At 52.8% G+C, this 25,432-nt stretch overlaps 1 protein-coding gene across 1 annotated transcript in view; it reads left to right on the forward strand.

Annotated features, from left to right (window-relative positions):
- The first annotated feature begins 221 nt into the window (after positions 1-221).
- TBC1D23 (TBC1 domain family member 23) overlaps positions 222-25,432 on the forward strand; it is a 67,382-nt gene continuing 42,171 nt past the window's right edge. The window contains exons 1-2 of the mRNA XM_075335149.1: positions 222-341; positions 430-476. Coding sequence (XP_075191264.1) covers positions 304-341; positions 430-476 — 85 coding nt within the window. The 5' untranslated portion in view covers positions 222-303. The remainder of the gene's footprint in view (positions 342-429; positions 477-25,432) is intronic.

Genomic DNA, 25,432 nt, shown 5'->3' on the forward strand with positions numbered 1-25,432 from the left:
CATAAAGGTGTATTTTTTTTTTTTTTTCTTTTGTGTGTCGTCCCTTTTAGATATAAATCCAAAATGTGCCTTTGGGTGAAATGATAGAACTTTTTGGAGAGGATCCTTGCCTTTTTATATAACATATTTTATGCAGTCAAGAAGTCTCTTCAGAAATGACTATCCACGCCTCTCGCTTGCTCTGCGGCTGACTATCGCCCGTTTGTGCTTTTTCAGTTTGGAAGCCTCTTTGGATACCACTGCTCGGTTGACGTCACACAAGCCATTTGGGATAGTTATTTACAGCAGGCGGATCCATTCTTCATGTACTTCTTGATGCTGATCATGCTTGTGAATGTAAAGTGAGTACACGGGGGAGGTGGAAGCCTGGCGGCTCGAGCTCCGGATCAGTATTCCTCTTACACTAATGGCTTTTATCTGTATTTTCAGAGAGGCCGTGCTGTCAGAAGAAATGGAGTCTAAAGAAGAACTTATAAGTAAGCCTGTGCGCGTGCTAGAAAGGATCGTATTGTTTTGTGGACTTAGGCTATGTGCCCACGGGGACAGTGTCCTGCGTATATATCCGCAGGACATTCCGCAGGAGCTCCCAGGAAACAGCACCACAACTTTTGTCTTTTTCCATGCAGCGGAATGTCGTGCGGATATGGTGCGGACTTTCTGCATTGAGAATACAGTACCATGGCTTCAGCACTGCATCCTGAATGCAGAACAAGTGCTGCAGTGATCGGAGGAGTTCATACTTCCCTCGATCATGCAGCACCTCGGTTTCCGGCAGCCAGGTCACTCTCTCAGCGTCTGCAGGAGAAGGTGGGCAGGCCTGAACTAGCTCCGGCTGTCACATGACCGGAGCTCGTGCAGGCCCCGCCCACCTCTTCCTTCCTGTACCTGGATTCACCGCGCTCCTGTACACCGGACGGAGAAAGTGACTCTGGTGAGGCAGGTAAGTATATGGGACCCTGCGGAGAAATCCGCAACAATAATTGACATGCTGCAGATTTTTCCACACAATTTCCGCTGCGGAAAAATCCACAGCGTGGGCACAGCATTTCCCAAATGCCATAGAAATGGCTGGGGAGTAGCTATGCTGCAGATTTCTGGAAAATCCGCGGCTTTTCCGCGAGAAATCCGCGGGAAAATCCGCGCATTTTCCGCAGCGTGGGCACATAGCCTAAGTGTTCAAAATCCAGAGCCCAACACAGCCAGGAAATGTAATGAGACATAAAACACTATGGATGCTGGGATATAAAGCTGAAGCGGGGATTTCTAGGACTTTCAGATTTGACATATGATTTGATTAACCCATTCACCACCGGTCGATTTTTTTTTTTTTTTCGCCATTCTTTTTCTGAGAGACGTAACTTTTTTATGTTTCAGTCAATATGGTCATGTGAGGGCTCATTTTTTGCGGAACGAGCTGTACTTTTAAATGAAACCATCAGTTTTACCATATAGTGTACTGGACAACGGCAAAAAAAATTCCAAATGCAGAAAAATTGCAAAAAAAGTGCGATGGCACTATTGTTTTTGATATTTTATTCACTGTTATGATGCCTCAGGTCCGTGCGAGTTCGTAGACCCCAAACATGTATAGGTTTACTTTTATATAAGGGGTTAAAAAAAAATATCGGACGTTTGTCCGAAAAAAGTGGCGCACGTTTTACGCCATATTCCATGACCCGTAGCGTTCACATTTTTCGGAATCTATGGCTCAGTGACGGCTTATTTCTTTGTCGCTCCATTGGGAGACCCAGACAATTGGGGTGTATAGCTTCTGCCTCCGGAGGCCACACAAAGTATTACACTTTAAAAGTGTAACCCCTCCCCTCTGCCTATACACCCTCCCGTGCATCACGGGCTCCTCAGTTTTATGCTTTGTGTGGAAGGAGGCACACATCCACTCATGCATTCTCAGATTAGTTATATGGCTCGGTGGATCAAGGAACCGATTCTTGAAGCCTACCGTTCTTCTGGGCTTCCGCTTCCTTCAGGGCTGAAAGCCCATTCTACCAGAGCCGTGGGTGCGTCCTGGGCATTGCGGCACGGGGCTACGGCTCAGCAGGTGTGTCAGGCAGCTACCTGGTCTAGTCTGCACACTTTCACGAAACACTATCAGGTGCATACCTATACTTCGGCAGACGCCAGTCTAGGTAGGCGAGTCCTTCAGGCGGCGGTTGCCCACCTGTAAGAGGGGGCCGTTTCGGCTCTTTTTATCGAGGTATTCTTTTACCCACCCAGGGACTGCTTTTGGACGTCCCAATTGTCTGGGTCTCCCAATGGAGCGACAAAGAAGAAGGGAATTTAGTTTACTTACCGTAAATTCCTTTTCTTCTAGCTCCTATTGGGAGACCCAGCACCCGCCCCTGTGCCCTTCGGGCTGGTTGTTCTTTTGTGTACACATGTTGTTCATGTTGAATTGTTCTTTTGGTTCATGGTTCAGTTCTCCGAACATCCTTCGGATTGAATTTACCTTAGACCAATTTATAAGTTTCCTCCTTCCTGCTTTTGCACCAAAACTGAGGAGCCCGTGATGCACGGGAGGGTGTATAGGCAGAGGGGAGGGGTTACACTTTTTAAAGTGTAATACTTTGTGTGGCCTCCGGAGGCAGAAGCTATACACCCAATTGTCTGGGTCTCACAATAGGAGCTAGAAGAAAAGGAATTTACGGTAAGTAAACAAAATTCCCTTCTTTTTGCGTCTCGAGCTGACGTTTTTAATGGTACCATTTTTGCGCAGATGCTACGTTTTGATCGCCTCTTATTGCATTTTGCGCAAAAGTTGTGGCGACAAAAAACGTTGTTTTGGCGTTTGGATTTTTTTTTGCCGCTACGCCATATACTGATCAGATTAATTGATTTTATATTTTGATCGGGTGTTTCTGAACGCGGCGATACCAAATGTGTGTATATTTTTTATTTTTTTAACCCTTTAATTTTCAATAGGGCGAATGGGGGGTGATTTGAACTTTTAGGTTTTCTTCGGCGCTCCATTGGGAGACCCAGACGATTGGGTGTATAGCTACTGCCTCCGGAGGCCACACAAAGTATTACACTAAAAAGTGTAAGGCCCCTTCCCTTCTGCATATACACCCCCCGTGGGATCACGGGCTCCTCAGTTTTATGCTTTGTGCGAAGGAGGTCAGACATCCACGCATAGCTCCACTGTTTAGTCAGCAGCAGCTGCTGACTATGTCGGATGGAAGAAAAGAGGGCCCATACTAGGGCCCCCAGCATGCTCCCTTCTCACCCCACTTTTGTCGGCGGTGTTTTTAAGGTTGAGGTACCCATTGCGGGTACGGAGGCTGGAGCCCACATGCTGCTTTCCTTCCCCATCCCCCTGAGGGCTCTGGGTGAAGTGGGATCTTACCGGCCTCCAGGCTCTGAGGCCGGGCTCCATCCACAGACCCGGAGATCCTGCTGGAATGGAGCTGAGTATCGTCAGGGACAAGGCCCTGCAACGTTAAGGTACTCTGTGTCCCCGTACAGACCACGCACACACACACCAGCATGCTGGGTGTGTTAGTGCGCCGGGGACAACAGCGCTGCGCGCTGGGGCTATACTCACTGCAGCTTAGCTGAGTGAGTTAATGTGTGGGAAACTGCCGCGCCGGCCGCTGCTAGAAGCTGCGGCGCGGATGAGACTTGTGGTGCGCCGGGGACTTCCGCGCTGACCGTGCTTTTACGACGGCAGCGCTTATAAATCGAGTCCCCGGCTTTTGCGGCCTAGTTTCGTTTCCTTCCCGCCCCCGGGCCTGCCAGTCAGGGAAGGGGCGGGACGCTGTACAATGGTCAGCACCGAGGGCTGGAGTCTTATTTACATACTCCAGCCCCCTCACTGGGCACAGTGGGACGCCAGTTTCCCGCTCTTTGTCTGGGGCACGCCCACGGCCCGCCCCTCTTCACAGGACGCCGGCAGCCATTCCTGCATGCAGTCTAAGCTGGAGAACGGACACAGGCTCTGGGAGACCCGGTCAAGGGATTCTGGCGACCACACACCCGCTTAAGCGGGCGGTAAGCAGCACCTTGGTGCTGACCCCACTAGTGCCACAGTGTTTTGTGTACTTTATGCTTGTACCTATATTTGCACTGTACGGTCGCTTCTTGGCTATATACCCCTGGATTGCTCTGAGGAGACAACAGCATGTCGTCCGCAGAAAAGCAAGGGTGCCAAGGCACAGGCTTTCTATGCTGTCTGTACCGCATGTGAGGCTGTTTTACCGGCAGGTTCCACTAACCCCCATTGGGTAGAGTCTCTGCTAGTGGTGGCCCAGAGAGAGCCACCTGTGAAACTGTCCAGAGGACAGAGTTTGCAGTTTTTTGCGGATAAAATGTCTGGGACTATGACCAAGATTCTAGAAACTTTGCAGTCCAGGCCGGTGACTCAGACAATGGGCACTGTTGAACAATGCCCCCCGGTCTCCCTCAGTTGGAACTAATACGTGCTCCAAGGGGGTCCCATACATCCCAGGCTGAAGGCTCTGCACGGACGACAGTCCCAGTCAGCCTAAGCGAGCTCGCTGGGAGAGACCCTCGACTTCACACACTGGTCAGGGTCTCAGCGAGAGGATTCTCTGTATGATGAGGCAGAGGTAGCTGATCAGGATTCTGATCCTGAGACCGCTTTCAATCTGGATGCTCCTAATAGTGACGCCATGGTGAACGATCTCATAGCGTCCATCAATAGACTGGTGGATATTTCTCCCTCAGCCCCTCCAGTGGAGGAGTCGGCTGCGCAGCAGGAGAAATTCCATTTCAGGTATCCCAAGCGTAAATTCAGTACTTTTTGGGCCACTCTGACTTCAGAGAAGCAGTCCAGAAACACCACGCTTATCCAGACAAGCGTTTCTCCACACGTCTTTAGGATACACTTTATCCCTTTCCCCCTGACGTGGTCAAGCGCTGGACCCAGTGTCCAAAGGTGGATCCCCCAATCTCCAGGCTTGCGGCTAGATCCATAGTTGCAGTGGAAGATGGGACTTCACTTAAAGATGCCATTGACAGACAGATGGACCTCTGGTTGAAATCTGTCTATGAAGCTATCGGCGTGTCGTTTGCTCCGGCATTCGCAGCCGTATGGGCGCTCCAAGCTATTTCAGCTGGTCTTGCGCAGGTGGACACCGTCACACGTACATCTGTGCCGCAGATGGCGTCCTTAACCTCGCATATGTTTGCATTGCGACTTACGCTATTAATGCTGTCCTGGACTCTACGAGCCGTACGTCAGTGGCGTCCGCCAACTCCGTGGTTTTTACGCAGAGCCTTGTGGTTAAGGGAATGGAAGGCAGATTCTGCTTCCAAAAAAGTGTTTAACCAGTTTGCCATTATCTGGTGTCAGACTGTTTGGTGAGCGATTGGATGAAATCATTAAACAGTCCAAAGGTAAGGATTCTTCCTTACACCAGCCCAGATCAAACAAAACCCAACAGAGGAAAGGACAGTCGAGGTTTCGGTCCTTTCCAGGCTCGGGCAGGTCCCAGTTTTCCTCGTCCATAAGGACTCAAAAGGCTCAGAGGGGCTCAGATTCCTGGCGGGCTCAATCACGCCCAAAGAAGGCAGCCGGAGGAACCGCTACCAAGGCGGTTTCCTCATGACTTTCAGCCCTCTCTCTCCGCATCCGCGGTCGGTGGCAGACTCTCCCGCTTTGGCGACATTTAGCTGCCACAGGTCAAAAACCGGTGGGTGAGAGACATTTTGTCTCACGTGTACAGGATAGAGTTCTGTGCTCGTCCTCCGGCTCGATTCTTCAGAACTTCCCCACCTCCCGACCGAGCCGATGCTCTTCTGCAGGCAGAAGGAGTGGTAATCCCTGTTCCTCTGCAGGAACAAGGTCACGGTTTTTACTCCAATCTGGTTGTGGTGCCAAAAAAGGACGGCTCTTTCCGTTCCGTTCTGGACCTATAACTGCTCAACACATGAAAACCAGGCGGTTCCGGATGGAATCCCTCCGCTCCGTCATTGCCTCAATGTCTCAAGGAGATTTCCTAGCATCAATAGACATCAGGAGCTTATCTCCACGTGCCGATTGCTCCAGAGCACCAGCGTTTGCTACGATTCGTTATAGAGGACGAGCATCTTCAGTTCGTAGCCCTGCCCTTCGGTCTGGCGACAGCCCCACGGGTTTTCACCAAGGTCATGGCAGCAGTGGTAGCAGTCCTGCACTCTCAGGGTCACTCTGTGATCCCTTACTTGGACGATCTACTTCTCAAGGCACCCTCTCAAGAGGCATGCCAACACGGCCTGAACGTTGCGCTGGAGACTCTCCAGAGTTTCGGGTGGATCATCAACTTTTCAAAGTTAATTCTGACCCCGACCCAATCGCTGACATATCTTGGCATGGAGTTTCATACTCTCTCAGCGATAGTGAAGCTTCCGCTGGACAAACAGCGTTCACTACAGACGGGGGTGCAGTCTCTCCTTCAAGGCCAGTCACACCCCTTAAGACGCCTCATGCACTTCTTAGCGAAGATGGTAGCAGCAATGGAGGCAGTCCCTTTCGCGCAGTTTCATCTGCGTCCACTGCAATGGGACATTCTCCGCCAATGGGATGGGAAGTCGACGTCCCTAGACAGGAACGTCTCCCTTTCTCAGACGGTCAAGGACTCTCTTCAGTGGTGGCTTCTTCCCACCTCATTGTCAAAAGGAAAGTCCTTCCTACCCCCATCCTGGGCGGTGGTCACGACAGGCGCGAGTCTGTCAGGGTGGGGAGCAGTCTTTCTCCACCACAGGGCTCAGGGTACGTGGACTCGGCAAGAGTCCACTCTTCAGATCAATGTTCTGGAAATCTGGGCAGTGTATCTTGCCCTGCAAGCCTTCCAGCAGTGGCTGGAAGGCAAACAGATCCGAATTCAGTCGGACAACTCCACAGCGGTGGCATACATCAACCACCAAGGCGGAACACGCAGTCGGCAAGCCTCCCAGGCAGTCCGGCGGATTCTGATGTGGGTGGAAGACAGAGCATCCACCATATCCGCAGTTCACATCCCGGGCGTAGAAAACTGGGAAGCAGACTTCCTCAGTCGCCAGGGTATGGACGCAGGGGAATAATCTCTGCACCCGGACGTGTTTCAGGAAATCTGTAGCCGCTGGGGGATGCCGGACGTCGACCTAATGGCGTCTCGGCACAACAACAAGGTCCCGATTTTCATGGCGCGGTCTCACGATCAAAGAGCTCTGGCGGCAGGCGCCTTAGTTCGGGATGGGTCGCAGTTCCAGCTACCCTATGTGTTTCCCCCTCTGGCACTGTTGCCCAGAGTGCTACGCAAGATCAGCTCCGATTGCCGCCGCGCCATCCTCGTCGCCCCAGACTGGCCGAGGAGGTCGTGGTACCCGGATCTGTGGCATCTCACGGTCGGCCAACCGTGGGCACTACCAGACCGGCCAGACTTACTGTCCCAAGGGCCGTTTTTCTGTCTGAATTCTACGGCCCTGAACCTGACTGTGTGGCCATTGAGTCCTGGATCCTAGCGTCTTCAGGATTATCTCAAGACGTCATTGCCACCATGAGACGGGCTAGGAAGCCGACGTCTGCCAAGATCTACCACAGGACGTGGAAGATATTCTTATCTTAGTGCTCTGCTCAGGGAGTGTCTCCCTGGCCATTTGCATTGCCTACTTTTCTTTCCTTCCTGCAATCTGGTTTGGAAAAAGGTTTGTCGCTCGGCTCCCTTAAAGGACAAGTCCCAGCGCTGTCTGTATTCTTTCAGAAGCGCCTAGCACGACTTCCTCAGGTACGCACGTTCCTGCAGGGGGTTTGTCACATTGTCCCTCCGTACAAGAGGCCGTTTGACCCATGGGATCTGAACAGGGTACTAATTGCTCTCCAGAAGCCGTCCTTCGAGCCTCTGAGGGATGTTTCACTTTCTCGACTTTCACAGAAAGTGGCCTTTCTGGTAGCGGTCACATCTCTTCGGAGAGTGTCCGAACTAGCAGCGCGGTCAGCCAAAGCTCCCTTCCTGGTGTTTCACCAAGACAAGGTAGTGCTGCGCCCGATTCCGGAGTTTCTCCCTAAGGTGGTATCCCCCTTTCATCTCAATCAGGATATCTCCTTACCTTCCTTTTGTCCTCATCCAGTTCATCGATATGAAATGGATTTGCATTTGTTGGATCTGGTGAGAGCACTCAGAATCTACATTTCCCGCACGGCGCCCCTGCGCCGCTCGGATGCACTCTTTGTACTTGACTCTGGTCAGCGTAAAGGGTCGCAGGCTTCCAAATCCACCCTGGCTCGATGGATCAAGGAACCAATTCTTGAAGCCTACCGTTCTGCTGGGCTTCCGGTTCCATCAGGGCTGAAGGCCCATTCTACCAGAGCCGTGGGTGCGTCCTGGGCATTACGGCACCAGGCTACGGCTCAGCAGGTGTGCCAGGCAGCACACTTTCACCAAGCATTATCAGGTGCATACCTACCCTTAGGCGGATGCCAGCCTAGGTAGAAGAGTCCTGCAGGCGGCGGTTGCCTCCATGTAGGGAAGGGCTGTTTTACGGCCCTAACTTGAGGTATTAATTTACCCACCCAGGGACTGCTTTTGGACGTCCCAATCGTCTGGGTCTCCCAATGGAGCGCCGAAGAAGAAGGGAATTTTGTTACTTACCGTAAATTCCTTTTCTTCTAGCTCCAATTGGGAGACCCAGCACCCGCCCTGTTTCCTTCGGGATTTTTGTTTTTTTCGGGTACACATGTTGTTCATGTTGAATGGTTTCAGTTCTCCGATGTTCCTTCGGATTGAATTTGTTTAACCAGTTATTGGCTTTCCTCCTTCTTGCTTTTGCACTAAAACTGAGGAGCCCGTGATCCCACGGGGGGTGTATATGCAGAAGGGGAGGGGCCTTACACTTTTTAGTGTAATACTTTGTGTGGCCTCCGGAGGCAGTAGCTATACACCCAATCGTCTGGGTCTCCCAATTGGAGCTAGAAGAAAAGGAATTTACGGTAAGTAACAAAATTCCCTTCTTTTTGTTTTTTTTTTTTTTAATTTTAAACTTTTTTTTTTTATTTTTACTAGTCCCCCTAGGGGGCTATTGCGATCAGCAATCCGATCGCTTTGCACTATCTGCTGATCACCGCTATACAACTGTAAACAGCTGATACAGTCACTTTCTTTTTCACTGTGCCGCAGGCACAGCGAAAGTGAAGGCAATTCATGTGTAGTACAGGAGTCATCACATGACCCTGTGCTACCATGACAACTATCGGAAGTCACGTGATCGTGTCACGTGACTTCCGGTATCGGGCGGTAAGTAAAAGTTTACCGCGATCGCGCTTATAATGGCGCTGTCACATATTGACAGCGCCATTTAAGGGGTTAAACGGCACGAGCAGATAACGATTCTGCTTGTGCCTAGCAGGCACACATCTCAGCTGTGAAAATCAGCTGAGATGTGTGCCGATCGCAGCATGCTGCCGGCGGCAGACTGCGGGCAGTAACGTTATGACCGCTAGGACATAATTTTATGGCCCGCGGTCGTTAAGGGGTTAAAGGGACTCTCTTACCAGGTTTTTGCTACCTCATCTGAGAGCAGCATAATGTAGGGGCAGAGACCCGAATTCCAGCGGTCACTTACTGAGCTGTTTGCTGTCATTCTGATAAAATCACTGTTTTCTCTGCTGCAGATCTACAGAGCTCATGAATATGCTGGACTACCTGGCAGCACACCAAGTAGTCCTTTATTGATAATCTCCTGCTGATTAAACAGTGATTTTCCTTATCGTTCCTTTGGGAGACCCAGACCATGGGTGTTTAGCTTCTACCTCCGGAGGACACACAAAGTACTACACTTAAAAGTGTAGCTCCTCCCCCTGAGCTTATACACCCTTTGGTGAGCAGACCCAGCCAGTTTATCGCTTTGTGTTCAGGAGGCATACATCCACACATGCATTCTCATATGATTTTTTTCCTTTTGGAACGAGATTGAAGAGTGGGGTCCACGTCTGGACCCCCGGCATGTCCCTTCTCACCCCACTGTGTCGGCGGTGTTGTAAGGTTGATTCCTAGGTTGGAGCCTTTACATGCCGTGCTCCTTCACCATCCCTCCTGGGCTCTGGCTTGAAGTGGGAGCCAGCACGGTCTCCATGCTTGGCAGGAGACCGGTCTCCATCCGCAGCCCTTCAGGACCCTGCTGGACCGGAGCACTCATCCCCAGGGACTTGGCCCTGCGTCACAGCAAGCTAAGTACCTGAGACGTTTAGATTTCGGGGTCCCTGTATTTTATTGTTGGGGGAGAGTGTGCTTATTGTGTTTACTGACATTTCCGGCGGGTTCTCTAGCTGTCGCCTGAGAACCGCGCCGATGGTGCCTGCGCGTCGGCCGCGCCGCTCAAATTTGGGCCCCGGCTTCGCCGGAGGCCTAGTTTCTGTTTCACTGCCCTCGCATGTCACTCATGCAGAGGGACAGGCTCGGCTCCTCCCGGCGGCCGTTCTGTACAGGGGAGGGACACTCCCCACTGCAGTGTGTGTCCCCTCCCCTGTAGGTCTCTATGGCCCTCCAGTTCCCGCTCCTCAAGCAAGTCCCGCCCCCTCTCTTCGCTCCGGCGGCCATTTTCTCAGCGTTCTCTCTGCGATCAGTCATTGCAGCGCTGGTCTGCAGCATCTCTGCTGAGGTGCTGTGCTTGGGGGTCCGGGCTTCGGGATCTGGAGGGCACACAACACCGCTCCAGCGGTCTGGTAAGCCACAACCTGTCTCCGGTTGTGGACCTCTGTATATACTCTCTGGGGTTCATTCTCTGGCAGAGCCCCCACTCCAGCAGCATGTCTAGTGGTCTCTCAGGCTGCTCCTGTGGCTGAGCCCCCGGCCTGGGTAGAATCCTTTTCTAGGTCTATCTCCCAGTCGTTTGCTGAGTCCATGGGACTTCTGTCCAGGACGTTGATGAATATGCATCAGCCCCCTTCACAGGGTGCCTCTGCTGCTAGGGGTCCCTCGGGACCGGAGCTCACAGAGGATTCATCATCAGGGCCCAGACCCCGTCCTCCTAAGAAGAGACGCAGGGTTCCCTCTCCCTCCTCCTCCCGTGGCTCAGATTCCAGAGCTGACTCGCTGGATGAGGAGGATGCCTTTACAGGGGGCTCGGAGGCTAACTCCATGTGCCCCATTGATCTGTCCGAAAGTGACTCAGATCTTAGTGACTTGATTGCTTCTATTAATTCTGTACTGGATCTCAATCCGCCAGTATCAGAGGAGCAACCCTCTCTGGCAGAAAAGCACCAGTTTACCTTGCCTAAGAGAGCAAAGAGTGTGTTCTTTAACCACTTCAGTTCTCCAAGCCCAGGGCCTGTCCTGACAAGCGCTTCCCAAAGTGTGGTTCTGATGACCGTTTTCCCTTTCCACCTGAGGTGGTCAAGGAGTGGGCTCAGTCCCCAAAGGTAGACCCTCCGGTGTCTAGGCTCGCATCCCGGACCGTTGTGTCGGTGGCTGATGGCACTTCCCTTAAGGATTCCACTGACCGCCAGATTGACCTTCTGGTCAAATCCGTGTATGAAGCGGCGGGGGCCGCGTTTTCTCCGACTTTTGCAGCAGTGTGGGCTCTCAAGGCCATCTCTGCTTCTCTAGAGGAGATGCATTCCCTCACCAGGGAATCTATGCCCGAAATGGATGCCTTAACTTCCCAAGCTTCGGCCTTTTCATTATATGCCATGTCTGCCATGCTGGAGGCTTCTCACCGCACTGCGGTGGCTTCGGCTGATTCCCTCGCTATCCGTAGAATCTTGTGGCTTCGAGAGTGGAAGGCAGATGCTTCTTCAAAAAAGTACCTTGCTGGGCTCCCATTTGCTGGGTCCCGGCTGTTCGGAGAACAGCTGGATGAAATTATTAAGGAAGCTACTGGCGGGAAGAGTACTTCCATGCCTCAAACTAAAGCCAGGAAACCTGTGCAGGGTAGGAATCGGTCGAGGTTTCGCTCCTTTCGTTCCTGCAACTGGTCGTCCTCTAAGCCCTCGGCCTCGTCCGCTAACTCAGCTAAGGACCAGAAATCCAACTGGCGCACAAAAGCGCGTCCACAGAAGACCGCAGGAGCTGCTGCCACTAAGGCAGCCTCCTCGTGACTATCTGCCCGCTCCAGCAACGTCTTTAGTCGGTGGCAGGCTCTCCCACTTTGGCGACGCTTGGTTTCAACACGTCTCCGATCAGTGGGTGAGAGATATCATTTCCCACGGCTACAGGATAGAATTCTCTTCCAGTCCGCCAAACAGATTTTTTTTCTCTCAACTCCCCCCTGCTCCAAGGCCGCCGCCTTCTCACAGGCCGTGGCAGCCTTACAGGCCAATGGAGTAATTGTACCGGTTCCTGCTAGGGAACGGTTCAGAGGTTTCTACTCAAATCTCTTCCTAGTTCCCAAAAAGGACGGTACCTTCCGGCCCATCCTGGATCTGAAGCTTCTCAACAAGCATGTTCAGGTGCGGCGCTTTCGCATGGAGTCTCTGCGATCAGTCATTGCCTCTATGTCCCAAGGGGATTTCCTGGCATCCATCGACATCAGAGATGCCTATCTGCATGTGCCAATTGCAGTGTCACACCAGCGTTGGCTACGTTTTGCAGTAGGAGAAGATCACTTCCAATTCGTGGCTCTCCCCTTCGGGTTGGCCACGGCCCCTCGGGTATTCACCAAGGTCATCGCAGCAGTGATTGCAGTTCTGCACCTCGAGTGGTTGGCAGTGATTCCTTACCTGGACGACCTTCTAGTCAAGGCTTCATCCAGCGCAGACTGTCAGCGGAGTGTCTCGCTCACTCTCTCCACTCTAGCTCAATTCGGGTGGCTGGTCAATCTGCCCAAATCCACTCTGACTCCGACCCAGAGTCTCACGTACCTAGGGATGCAGTTCGAGACCTTGACGGCACTTGTGAAGTTGCCCTTAGTCAAACAGCAGTCCCTCCGGCTAGCGGTGCGCTCTCTGCTGAGGCCCCGCCGTTATGCCCTCAGGCGTCTGATGCAGGTGCTGGGTCAAATGGTGGCGTCCCTGTTCCCTTTGCCCAGTTCCATCTGCGCCCCCTGCAGCTGGACATTCTCCGCTGTTGGGACAAGCGGCCTTCCTCCTTACACAGGTTAGTGGCTCTCTCGCCACAAACCAGGAGCTCTCTTCAGTGGTGGCTTCGGCCCCTCTCCCTGTCCCAGGGGCGCTCCTTCCTGGCCCCGTCCTGGGTGATTCTCACCACGGATGCCAGTCTATCCGGCTGGGCAGCGGTATATCTCCACTACAGAGCGCAGGGCACTTGGACTCCGTCCGAGTCAGCCCTTTCAATCAATGTGCTGGAAACCAGAGCCGTGCTTCTAGCTCTCCTAGCTTTTCACCACCTGTTGGCGGGCAGGCACATTCGAGTCCAGTCAGACAACGCAACAGCGGTTGCCTACATCAATCACCAAGGCGGGACACGCACCTGCCTGGCGATGTTGGAAGTACAACGCATCCTTCACTGGGCGGAGGACTCAAAGTCCACCATATCCCCAGTCCACATCCCAGGCGTGGAAAACTGGGAGGCAGATTATCTCAGCCGTCAAACCATGGACGGTGGCGAGTGGTCCCTGCACCCGGCAGTGTTTCAGTCAATCTGCCGCAAATGGGGCACTCCGGACGTGGACCTAATGGCATCCCGTCACAACAACAAGGTTCCCGTTTACGTGGCTCGCTCCCACGACCCTCAGGCATTCGCCGCGGACGCACTGGTTAAAGACTGGTCCCAGTTTCGTCTGTCCTACGTGTTTCCCCCTCTAGCTCTCTTGCCCAGGGTTCTGTGCAAGATCAAAACGGAGGGCTGTCGAGTCATCCTCATTGCACCGGACTGGCCCAGGCGAGCTTGGTATCCAGACCTGCTCCATCTGTCCGTAGAGATGCCGTGGCATCTCCCGGACCGTCCAGACCTACTCTCACAAGGTCCGTTTTTCCGCCTGAATTCTGCAGCTCTCAAATTGACGGCGTGGCTCTTGAGTCCTGGATCTTGACGGCTTCTGGTATCCCTCCTGAAGTCATCTCCACTATGACTCGGGCCCGTAAGTCTTCCTCCGCTAAGATCTATCACAGGACTTGGAAAATTTTCCTGTCCTGGTGTTGCTCTACTGACCATCCTCCTTGGCCATTCTCCTTGCCGACCCTTCTGTCTTTTCTACAGTCTGGTCTGCAGCTAGGACTGTCCCTCAACTCTCTCAAGGGACAAGTCTCAGCTCTGTCAGTTCTGTTCCAGCGGCGTCTCGCTCGGCTGGCTCATGTCCGCACCTTCATGCAAGGCGCGTCTCACATCATTCCGCCTTACCGGCGGCCCTTGGATCCCTGGGACCTTAATTTAGTTCTCACGGTTTTGCAGAAACCTCCCTTTGAGCCTCTTAGGGAGGTCTCTTTGCATCGTCTTTCACAGAAAGTGTTTTTTCTGGTGGCCATAACTTCCCTCAGGAGAGTCTCTGATTTGGCCGCGCTCTCTTCGGAGTCACCTTTTTTAGTTTTTCATCAAGACAAGCTGGTTCTCCGTCCGACTCCGGATTTTCTTCCTAAGGTGGTCTCTCCTTTCCACCTTAACCAGGACATTACCCTACCTTCCTTTTGTCCGGCTCTTGTTCATCGCTTTGAAAAAGCGCTGCATACTCTGGATCTGGTGCGTGCACTCCGGATCTATGTGTCTCGCACCGCTGCTCTTAGGCGGTGCACTTCTCTTTTTGTGCTAACCACAGGTCGGCGCAAGGGCCTCTCTGCTTCTAAGCCGACCTTGGCCCGTTGGATTAGATCGACCATTTCGGACGCCTACCAGAGTTCTCAGGTGCCTCCGCCGCCGGGGATCAAGGCACATTCGACCAGAGCTGTTTGTGCCTCTTGGGCTTTCAGGCACCAGGCTACGGCTCAACAAGTCTTTCAGGCTGCCACTTGGACTAGCCTGCATACCTTTTTCGAAGCACTACCAAGTGCATGCTCATGCTTCGGCAGATGCGAGCTTGGGCAGACGCATCCTTCAGGCGGCTGTCGCCCATTTGTGAAGTTAGGTTCTGCCTACTTCTTGCCTTTTTTCGGTTTATTTCCCACCCAGGGACTGCTTTGGAACTTCCCATGGTCTGGGTCTCCCAAAGGAACGATAAAGAAAAAGAGAATTTTGTTTACTTACCGTAAATTCTTTTTCTTTGTCGCTCCATTGGGAGACCCAGACAATTGGGTGTATAGCTTCTGTCTCCGGAGGCCACACAAAGTATTACACTTTAAAAAGTGTAACCCCTCCCCTCTGCCTATACACCCTCCCGTGCATCACGGGCTCCTCAGTTTTTATGCTTTGTGTAGAAGGAGGCACACATCCATTCATGCTCCCATTTTAGTCAGCAGCAGCTGCTGATTTTATCGGTTGGAAGAAAAGAGGGCCCCCACAGGGCCCCCGGCATGCTCCCTTCTCACCCCACTAAGTCGGCGGTGCTGTTAAGGTTGAGGTACCCATTGCGGGTACAGAGGCTGGAGCCACATGCCGTTTTCCTTCACCATCCCTTAGAGGCTCTGGGAGAAGTGGGATCCTAACCGGTCATCCATTCACTGGGACCGGGCTCCCTCCGCAGCCCCTGAGGGAATCTGCCGGACAGGAGACTTTGTATCATCAGGGACAGGGCCCTGCATCTAAAGGTACTCTGTGTCCCCATGGGGACGGTGCATGGAGCGCTTGTTTCACAGACGCTGCAGCTGCTGCTGGTTTTGTGATGACCGGGACTTCCGCGCCGACCGCGCCTGTTTGTCGGCCGCGGTATTAAATTTAGTCCCCGGCTTCATGCGGCCTAGTACCATAACTCCCGCCCCCGGGCCTGCCAGTCAGGGGTAAGGGCGGGACGGTCGACTGGACGTCGGTAGTGAGGGCTGGAGCATACTTTAGGTGTCCTCCCCCCCCCCCTCCCTCACTGATCACTGTGGGGCACCAGATTCCCGCACTTTTCTAGTCGCCGCCCACGGCTCCCTCCTCCCCAGAGAGCTCCGGCAGCCATTTTTACAACACAGTCTGCCGGTGGAGGATTTCAGGAACGAGCTCTGCAGCTCTGGGAGGCCCAAGGCAGGGAATCTGGTGGACACACACCGCTTTGGGCGGTCGGTAAGCCACACCGGTCACCCGGTGCTGGTCCCCCTAGGGTGCCGAAGTATATATATATAATATATATATCCAAAAGCAAAACAACTCGGCCGACAGAGAAAATATATACAGATTATATATTTTATATATATATATATAATAATCTGTATATATTTTCTCTGTCGGCCGAGTTGTTTTGCTTTTGGCTATATACCCTCAGTGATCACTCTCCTAGGAGACAACAGCATGTCGTCCACAAGGAGCAAGGGTGCCAAGACACAGGGTTATTTTGCAACCTGTACCTCTTGTGCGGCTATGTTACCTGCAGGTTCCACCTACCCTCACTGTGAGCAATGCTCGGCCCCTGTTGCACTTGCTCAGCCGGAGCCTCGGGCACTTGTGGGACCCTCGGCTCAGGCAGAACCGCCTCCTTCCCCTGTCCAGGTGGCAGGGACAGAGTTTGCAGTTTTTGCTGAGAAACTCTGAGTCGCTTTCACAATCCATGGCTCAGTCTATGGACAAATGGTCTGCTAAGCTACTAGAAGCCTTGCAGTCCAGATCGGTCCTTACACAGGCCCCGGGCACTGTTGGATCATCGCCTCCAGGCCCCTCTCGGTCTGCGCCGCAGCATGCTCCCGGGGTGGCCCCTAGGTCTCACGTGGAGGACTCCGGCACGGACCACAGTCCCAGACCGGCTAAGCGGGCTCGCTGGGAATCTTCCCCGACTTCCTCACGCTGCTCGGGGTCTCAGCTTGAGGACTCTCTGGAGGATGAGGCGGATGTCGCAGCTCAGGGCTCTGACCCTGACGTTGCTCTCAATCTTGATACACCTGAAGGGGACGCCATAGTAAATGACCTTATAGCGTCCATCAACCAGGTGCTAGATCTTTCTCCCCCAACTCCACCTATAGAGGAGTCGGCTTCGCAGCAGGAGAAACACCAGTTTAGGTTTCCCAAACGTACACGGAGTGCGTTTTTCGATCACTCTAACTTCAGAGATGCTGTCCAGAAGCACAGAGCATTTCCGGACAAGCGCTTTTACTAAGCGCCTTAATGACACTCGTTACCCCTTCCCCTCTGACGTAGTTAAGGGTTGGGCTCAATGTCCCAAGGTGGATCCTCCAGTCTCTAGACTGGCGGCTAGATCTGTAGTATCAGTTGCAGATGGCTCATCGCTCAAGGATGCCACTGACAGGCAGATAGAGCTCCTGATGAAATCCATCTATGAAGCCACAGGCGCGTCTTTTGCCCCGGCCTTTGCAGCCGTGTGGGCACTCCAAGCTATCTCAGCTGGTCTGTCTGAGATTAATGCGGTCACACGTACCTCTGCTCCGCAAGTTGCGTCTTTGACTTCTCAGGCGTCGGTTTTTTCGTCCTACGCCATGAACGCCGTCCTGGACTCTGCTAGCCGTACAACGGTAGCATCCGCTAATTCGGTGGCAGTCCGCAGGGCCATGTGGCTACGCGAATGGAAGGCAGACTCTGCTTCCAAGAGGTTCTTAACTGGTTTGCCGTTTTCTGGCGACCGATTGTTTGGCGAGCGATTGGATGAAATTATTAAGGAATCCAAGGGAAAGGACTCGTCCTTACCCCAGTCCAAACCGAAGAGACCTCAGCAATGGAAAATACAATCGAGGTTTCGGTCCTTTCGGCCCTCAGCCAAGTCCCAATCCTCCTCGTCCAACAGGCCAGAGAAGGGCCAGAGGAACTCTTATGCGTGGCGGTCTAAGTCACGTCCCCAAAAAACCGCCGGAGGCACTGCCTCCAAGGCGGCCTCCTCATGACTTTCGGCCTCCCCAAACCGCATCCTCGGTCGGTGGCAGGCTCTCCCGCTTTTGCGACGCCTGGTGGCCACATGTCCAAGACCGATGGGTGAGAGACATTCTGTCTCACGGTTACAGGATAGAGTTCAGCTCTCGTCCCCCGACTCGTTTCTTCAGAACATCTCCGCCCCCCGAGTGAGCCGATGCACTTTTTCAGGCGGTGAACACCCTGAAGACAGAAGGAGTTGTGATCCCCGTTCCCCTTCAGGAACGTGGTCGCGGTTTTTACTCCAACTTGTTCGTGGTGCCAAAAAAGGACGGATCATTCTGTCCCGTTCTGGACCTCAAACTGCTCAACAGACACGTGAGAACCAGATGGTTTCGGATGGAATCTCTCCGCTCGGTCATCGCTTCGATGTCACAAGGAGACTTCCTAGCATCAATCGATATCAAGGATGCTTATCTCCATGTGCCGATCGCACCCGAGCATCAACGCTTCCTGCGTTTCGCCATCGGGGACGAACACCTTCAGTTTGTGGCACTGCCTTTCGGTCTGGCGACAGCCCCACGGGTCTTCACCAAGGTCATGGCATCCGTTGTAGCGGTCCTACACTCTCAGGGCCACTCGGTGATCCCCTACTTAGACGATCTCCTAGTCAAGGCACCCTCCCGGGTGGCGTGTCAACACAGCCTGACCGTCGCTCTGGAGACTCTCCAGCGGTTCGGGTGGATCATCAATTTCCCAAAGTCAAAATTGACACCGACCCAATCACTGACTTACCTCGGGATGGAGTTTCATACTCTCTCAGCGATAGTCAAGCTACCGCTGGACAAACAGCTTTCGCTGCAGACAGGGGTGCACTCTCTTCTTCGGGGCCAGTCACACCCCTTGAGGCGCCTCATGCACTTCCTGGGGAAGATGGTGGCAGCAATGGAGGCAGTCCCCTTTGCGCAGTTCCATCTGCGCCCACTCCAATGGGACATTCTCCGCAAATGGGACAGGAGGTCGACGTCCCTAGACAGGAACGTCTCTCTTTCCCTGGCAGCCAAAACCTCTCTTCAGTGGTGGCTTCTTCCCTCTTCTCTGTCGCAGGGAAAATCCTTCCTGCCCCCATCCTGGGCTGTGGTCACGACGGACGCGAGTCTGTCAGGGTGGGGAGCGTTTTTTCTCCACCACAGGGCTCAGGGAACCTGGACTCCGACAGAGTCCTCCCTTCAGATTGGCCGAGGCGGTCGTGGTACCCGGATCTGTGGCACCTCACGGTGGGTCAACCGTGGGCGCTCCCAGACCGCCCAGACTTGCTGTCTCAAGGGCCGTTTTTCCATCTGAATTCTGCGGCCCTCAACCTGACTGTGTGGCCATTGAGTCCTGGCTCCTAGCGTCCTCAGGGTTATCTCAAGATGTCATTGCCACTATGAGACAGGCCAGGAAACCAACGTCCGCCAAGATCTATCACAGGTCTTGGAGGATCTTCTTATCCTGGTGCTCTGATAAGGGTTTTACCCCCTGGCCGTTTGCCTTACCCACTTTTCTTTCATTCCTTCAATCTGGAATGGACAAGGGTTTGTCTCTCGGCTCTCTCAAGGGACAAGTATCGGCGCTATCCGTATTTTTTCAAAAGCGTCTAGCCAGGCTTCCGCAGGTCCGCACGTTCCTGCAAGGAGTTTGCCACATAGTCCCACCTTACAAGCGTCCGCTGGAACCCTGGGATCTTAACAGGGTGCTAACGGCTCTTCAGAAACCACCTTTCGAGCCGCTGCGGGATGTCTCTTTATCACGTCTTTCGCAGAAGGTGGCATTTCTAGTGGCAGTTACATCGCTCCGTAGAGTGTCGGAGCTAGCAGCGCTGTCATGCAAAGCCCCTTTCCTGGTTTTTCACCAGGATAAGGTGGTTCTGCGTCCGGTCCCGGAATTTCTCCCTAAGGTGGTATCCCCTTTTCATCTCAATCAGGATATCTCCTTACCTTCATTTTGCCCTCATCCAGTTCACCAATGTGAAAAGGATTTGCACTCGTTAGATCTGGTGAGAGCACTCCGGCTCTACGTGTCTCGCACGGCGCCCCTGCGCCGTTCAGATGCGCTCTTTGTTTTTGTCGCTGGCCAGCGTAAGGGTTCGCAGGCTTCCAAGTCAACCTTGGCTCGGTGGATCAAGGAACCGATTCTTGAAGCCTACCGTTCTTCTGGGCTTCCGCTTCCTTTGGGGCTGAAAGCCCATTCTACCAGAGCCGTGGGTGCGTCCTGGGCATTGCGGCACCGGGCTACGGCTCAGCAGGTGTGTCAGGCAGCTACCTGGTCTAGTCTGCACACTTTCACGAAACACTATCAGGTGCATACCTATGCTTCGGCAGACGCCAGTCTAGGTAGGCGAGTCCTTCAGGTGGCGGTTGCCCACCTGTAAGAGGGGGTCGTTTTCGGCTCTTTTTATCAAGGTATTCTTTTACCCACCCAGGGACTGCTTTTGGACGTCCCAATTGTCTGGGTCTCCCAATGGAGCGACAAAGAAGGGAATTTTGTTTACTTACCGTAAATTCCTTTTCTTCTAGCTCCTATTGGGAGACCCAGCACTCGCCCCTGTGCCCTTCGGGCTGTTTGTTCTTTTGTGTACACATGTTGTTCATGTTGAATTGTTCTTTTGGTTCATGGTTCAGTTCTCCGAACATCCTTCGGATTGAATTTACCTTAGACCAATTTATAAGTTTCCTCCTTCCTGCTTTTGCACCAAAACTGAGGAGCCCGTGATGCACGGGAGGGTGTATAGGCAGAGGGGAGGGGTTACACTTTTTAAAGTGTAATACTTTGTGTGGCCTCCGGAGGCAGAAGCTATACACCCAATTGCCTGGGTCTCCCAATAAGAGCTAGAAGAAAAGGAATTTGCGGTAAGTAAACAAAATTCCCTTCTTCTTATAGTTCCGTATTGGGAGACCCAGCACCCTCCCTGTTGCCTGTTGGCAATTTTCTTGTTCCGCGTGTTGTCACCGGCTGTTGTCGTGGACAGAGTCTCCGGTTGTTCCGGTTTTTGCACTGTTCTACTTGTGGGTGGCTATTCTCCTTCAGCTTTTGCACTAAACTGGCTAGGTCTGCTCACCAGGGGGTGTATAAGCTCAGGGGGAGGAGCTACACTTTTAAGTGTAGTACTTTGTGTGTCCTCCGGAGGTAGAAGCTAAACACCCATGGTCTGGGTCTCCCAATATGGAACTATAAGAAAAAGAATTTACGGTAAGTAAACAAAATTCTCTTTTTTATCAAAACTGCACTAAGCAGCCCAGTAAGTGACACATCACTGGAATCAGGGTCTCTGCCCCTATATTATGCTGCGCTCAGATTAGGTGGCATAAACCTGGTTACAGATTCCCTTTAATGGGGGACTGATTCTCTCGTCCCTGAGATGTCGGCCGGCGACTTCACTCCAGGAGAGCAATGTGATCTGCAGTCAGAAATCAGACCTGTGCGATCAACATTTCTCCTGACCATCATATGGCCATACATACACCCTGCACCGTCAGCAGAACACGCCAATTTCAACAGGTTCGTCCGACTGGCAAATAGAGTAAAATAAAAAATTTTTTTTTTTTTTTTTTGTTCTTTTTCCGCTCAAACATTTGTCCAACTATAAATGAACTGTCACACAACTCACCAGCAATTCAGTTCATTATTAATGTACCATAAAGCTGGTAGCGTAAGATCTTGGGGTTTATTGTTGTTTTGTTGTGTTTTTTTTTTTTGTTTTTTTTTTTGGTCTGTGACTTGATACCATCATCATCAATTAATCCCCTTCCCACAAATGGTCATATGGTTCATTTCCTGCAAAAGGGATCCCTACTTGTGGAGGGGCTCAGGAGCTGAACTCCCTCCACACGTAACAGATACCAACAATGGCCAGTGATTATATGTAATAAATTAATATTGCATTATGTATTACAAACGATCGCAGGTTCGAGTCTTAAGGGGACAAACACACAATGTGAAAAGGTGTTTTTATATTTAAAAAAAAAAAAAAAAAAAAAAAAGTTTAAAAATAAAGGTAAAAGTTCAAGTTACCTTAGGCGCCCCCCCCTTCCACGAGTTGTTCTGAGTCCATATTGCTAATCCCTGCCTAACCGTCCCTATATCTAGTAGCATAGATAAAGAGATCTGTAGAAAAAGTATTTCTTTGTCGCTCCATTGGGAGACCCAGACAATTGGGTGTATAGCTATTGCCTCTGGAGGCCACACAAAGTATTACACTTAAAAGTGTAAGGCCCCTCCCCTTCTGGCTATACACCCCCAGTGGGATCACTGGCTCACCAGTTTTGTGCTTTGTGCGAAGGAGGCAACACATCCACGCATAGCTCCACTTTTTAGTCAGCAGCAGCTGCTGACTATGTCGGATGGAAGAAAAGAGGACACATATAGTGTCCCCAGCATGCTCCCTTCTCACCCCACTGTATGTCGGAGGTGTTTGTAAGGTTGAGGTACCCATTGCGGGTACGGCGGCAGGAGCCCACATGCTGATTCCTTCCCCATCCCTTTTTACAGGGCTCTGGGTGAAGTGGGATTTACCGGTCTCCAGGCACTGAGACCGTGCTCCATCTACAGCCCCGGGAGAAGATGCTGGATGGAGCGGAGTACATCAGGGACATGGCCCTGCTTCCTCAAGGTACTCTGTGTCCCCGTGCATTTGGCGCTCACACCGCAGCATGCTGGGTGTTGTAGTGCGCCGGGGGACATCAGCGCTGCGGCGCCTGTGCCATGGCCTCATTCAGCTTTGCTGAAGCAGGCTCACTTATGGGAATTGGTCGCGCCGGCCGCTGGGACTGCGGCGCGGCTGGCACTTGTAGTGCGCCGGGGACTTCAGCGCGGCCTGCGCTTTTACGGCGGCCGCGCTGATAACTAGAGTCCCCGGCTTTTGCGGCCTGCTTCCGTTCGTTCCCGCCCCCAGACCTGCCAGTCAGGAGAGGGGCGGGACGCTGGCCACTTCCAGGAATCGGTCGCGCCGGCCGCTGGCAGCGGCGCGGCTGGCACTTGTGGTGCGCCGGGGACTTCAGCGCGGCCCGCGCTTTTACGGCGGCCGCGCTGATAACTAGAGTCCCCGGCTTTTGCGGCCTGCTTCCGTTCGTTCCCGCCCCCAGACCTGCCAGTCAGGAGAGGGGCGGGACGCTGGCCACTTCTATGAATCGGTCGCGCCGGCCGCTGGAACTGCGGCGCGGCTGGCACTTGTGGTGCGCCGGGGACTTCAGCGCGGCCCGCGCTTTTACGGCGGCCGCGCTGTTAACTCGAGTCCCCGGCTTCTGGGCCTAGTCTCCCTTCGTTACCGCCCACAGCCCTGACAGTCAGGGTAGGGGCGTGACGCTGCATAGAGCAGAGCTGAGAGCTGGAGTATGTTTTGCATACTCCACCCCTCTCACTGTGTGCACTGTGAATCCGGATTCCCGCACTTTCTCAGGCACGCCCACGGCTTCCTTCTCTACAAGGACACCGGCAGCCATTAGTGTCAGTTTCTGTACGATACAGAGACAAGTGTGGAAGACCCTGGCATTCTGATAGTCACACAATCGCTGTAACAGGCGTTAAGCAGCACCTGTGGTGCTAACCCCACTAGTGCAGAAGTGCACTTATAGATATGCTTGTACTATATACATTGCACTGTTTGGTCGCACGTTGTATATACCCTCCTGGATTATGCGGAGGAGTTATCAGCATATTCTCTGTGTAAAACAAAGGTGCAGAACCACATGTTTTTCTATACAGCTGGTACAGCATGTACGGCTATACGGCCGGCAGGTACATAGACTCCCATTGTATGCACTAATGGCCAGGGGATGAGGACGGTGTCTGCAGTATTTACTGACAGTTTTTCTGAGACTATGGCTATGATACTAGAAGCCTAGCAGTCCGGACATGTCTCTCACAATATGGGCACTGTTGAATCATTGATCCATGGCCCCCCTCAGTGTGAATAACTAACAGCTCCGGGAATGTCACACGCATCCCAGAGTCACGGCTCTGCACGGACGTCAGTCCCAGACAGCCTAAGTGGGCTCGCTATGAGCGGCCTCGGTTTCAGCAGGGTCCTAACAGAAGGACTCGCTGTGTAATGAGGCGGAAGTAGCGGCTCAGGATTCTGATCCTGAGACCGCTCTCAATCTGGATACACCTGATTGTGACGCCATAGTAAATAATCTTATAGCGTCCATCTATAGAATGTGGGTTATTTCTCACAGCTCCTCCAGTGGAGGAGTCAGCTTCACGTATTTTTCTGGACCACTCTGCCTTCAGAGAGGCAGTCCAGGAACACCACGCTTATCCAGATATGCGCTTCTCCAAACGGCTTAGGATACACGTTATCCCTGTCCCCTGACTTGGTCAAGGACTGGACCCAATGTCCCGAGCGGCATCCTCCAATCTCCAGGCTTGTAGCTAGATCCATAGTTGCAGTGGGAGATGGAACTGCAAACTCAAAGATGCCACTGACAGACAGATGGATCTCTGGTCGAAAGCCATCTATGAGGCTGTCGGCGCACCGTTGGCTCCGGCATTCTCTCCCTTGGGGCACTCCAAGCTATTTCAGCTTGTCTTACACAGATTGACACGGTTACACGTACATCTGTGCCGCAGGTGGCATCCTTAACCTCTCAAATGTCTGCATTTGTTTCTTACGCGATTCAGGTTGTCCTGGACTCTGCGAACCGTGCGGCGGTAGCCTCCGCTACTCCGTGTTTTTAAGCAGAGCCTGGTCTGCTCGTTAAGTGAATGGAAGGCAGATTCTGCTTCCAAAAAAGGTTGCCTAACCAGTTGCCTTTTTCTGCTGACCGACTGTTTGGTGAGCGTTGGATGTAACCATCAAACAGTCCAGGGGTAAGGATTCATCCTTTCCTCAGCCCGGACACAACAAACCCCAACAGAGCAAGAGGCAGTCGGGGTTTTCGGCCTTTTTCGAGGCTCGGGCAGGTCCCATTTTTCCTCGTCCAATGTGGACTCAAAAGGATCAGAGGAGCTAAGATTCTTAGCGGGCTCAGTCTCGCCCAAAAAAGCGACAGTCTGAAAACCCGCTTCCAAGGCGGCTTCCTCATGACTTGCGGCCTCGGTCGGTAGCAGGCTCTCCCGCCTTGGCGATATTTAGCTGCCATAGGTCAATGACCATTGAGTGTGAGACATTCTGTCTCACGGGTACAGGATAGAGCTCACTTCTCGTCCTCCAACTCGATTCTTCAGAATTTCTCCACCTCCCGGCCGGGCCGCTGCTCTTCTGCAAACAGGGTGCACTCTATAGGCAGAAAGAGTGATGACCCCCGTTCCTCTTCAGGAACAAGGTCACGGTTTTTACCCCAAATTCTTTGCGGTACCTATAACAACGGGCCGTTCCGTCCCGTTCTGGATCTAAAAATGCTCAGCAAGCTCGTGGACACCAGGCGGTTCCGGATGGAATCCCTCCGCCATGTCATCGCCTCAAGGTCCCAAGGATATTTCCTAGCATCATTAGGCATCAAGGATGCTTATCCACACGTGCCGATTGATCCAGAGCACTAGCGTTTCTACGCTTCGTTATAGGAGACGAACACCCTCTGTTCGTAGCTCTACCTTCCGGCTAGCGACAGTCCAACTGGTCTTCGCCAAGGTCAGGGCAGCAGTAGTCACAGTCCTGCACTCTCAGGGTCACTCTGTGGTCCCGTATTTAGACGATCTAC

This window comes from Anomaloglossus baeobatrachus, chromosome 2, assembly GCF_048569485.1.
Source record: "Anomaloglossus baeobatrachus isolate aAnoBae1 chromosome 2, aAnoBae1.hap1, whole genome shotgun sequence".
Lineage (NCBI taxonomy): Eukaryota > Metazoa > Chordata > Amphibia > Anura > Aromobatidae > Anomaloglossus > Anomaloglossus baeobatrachus.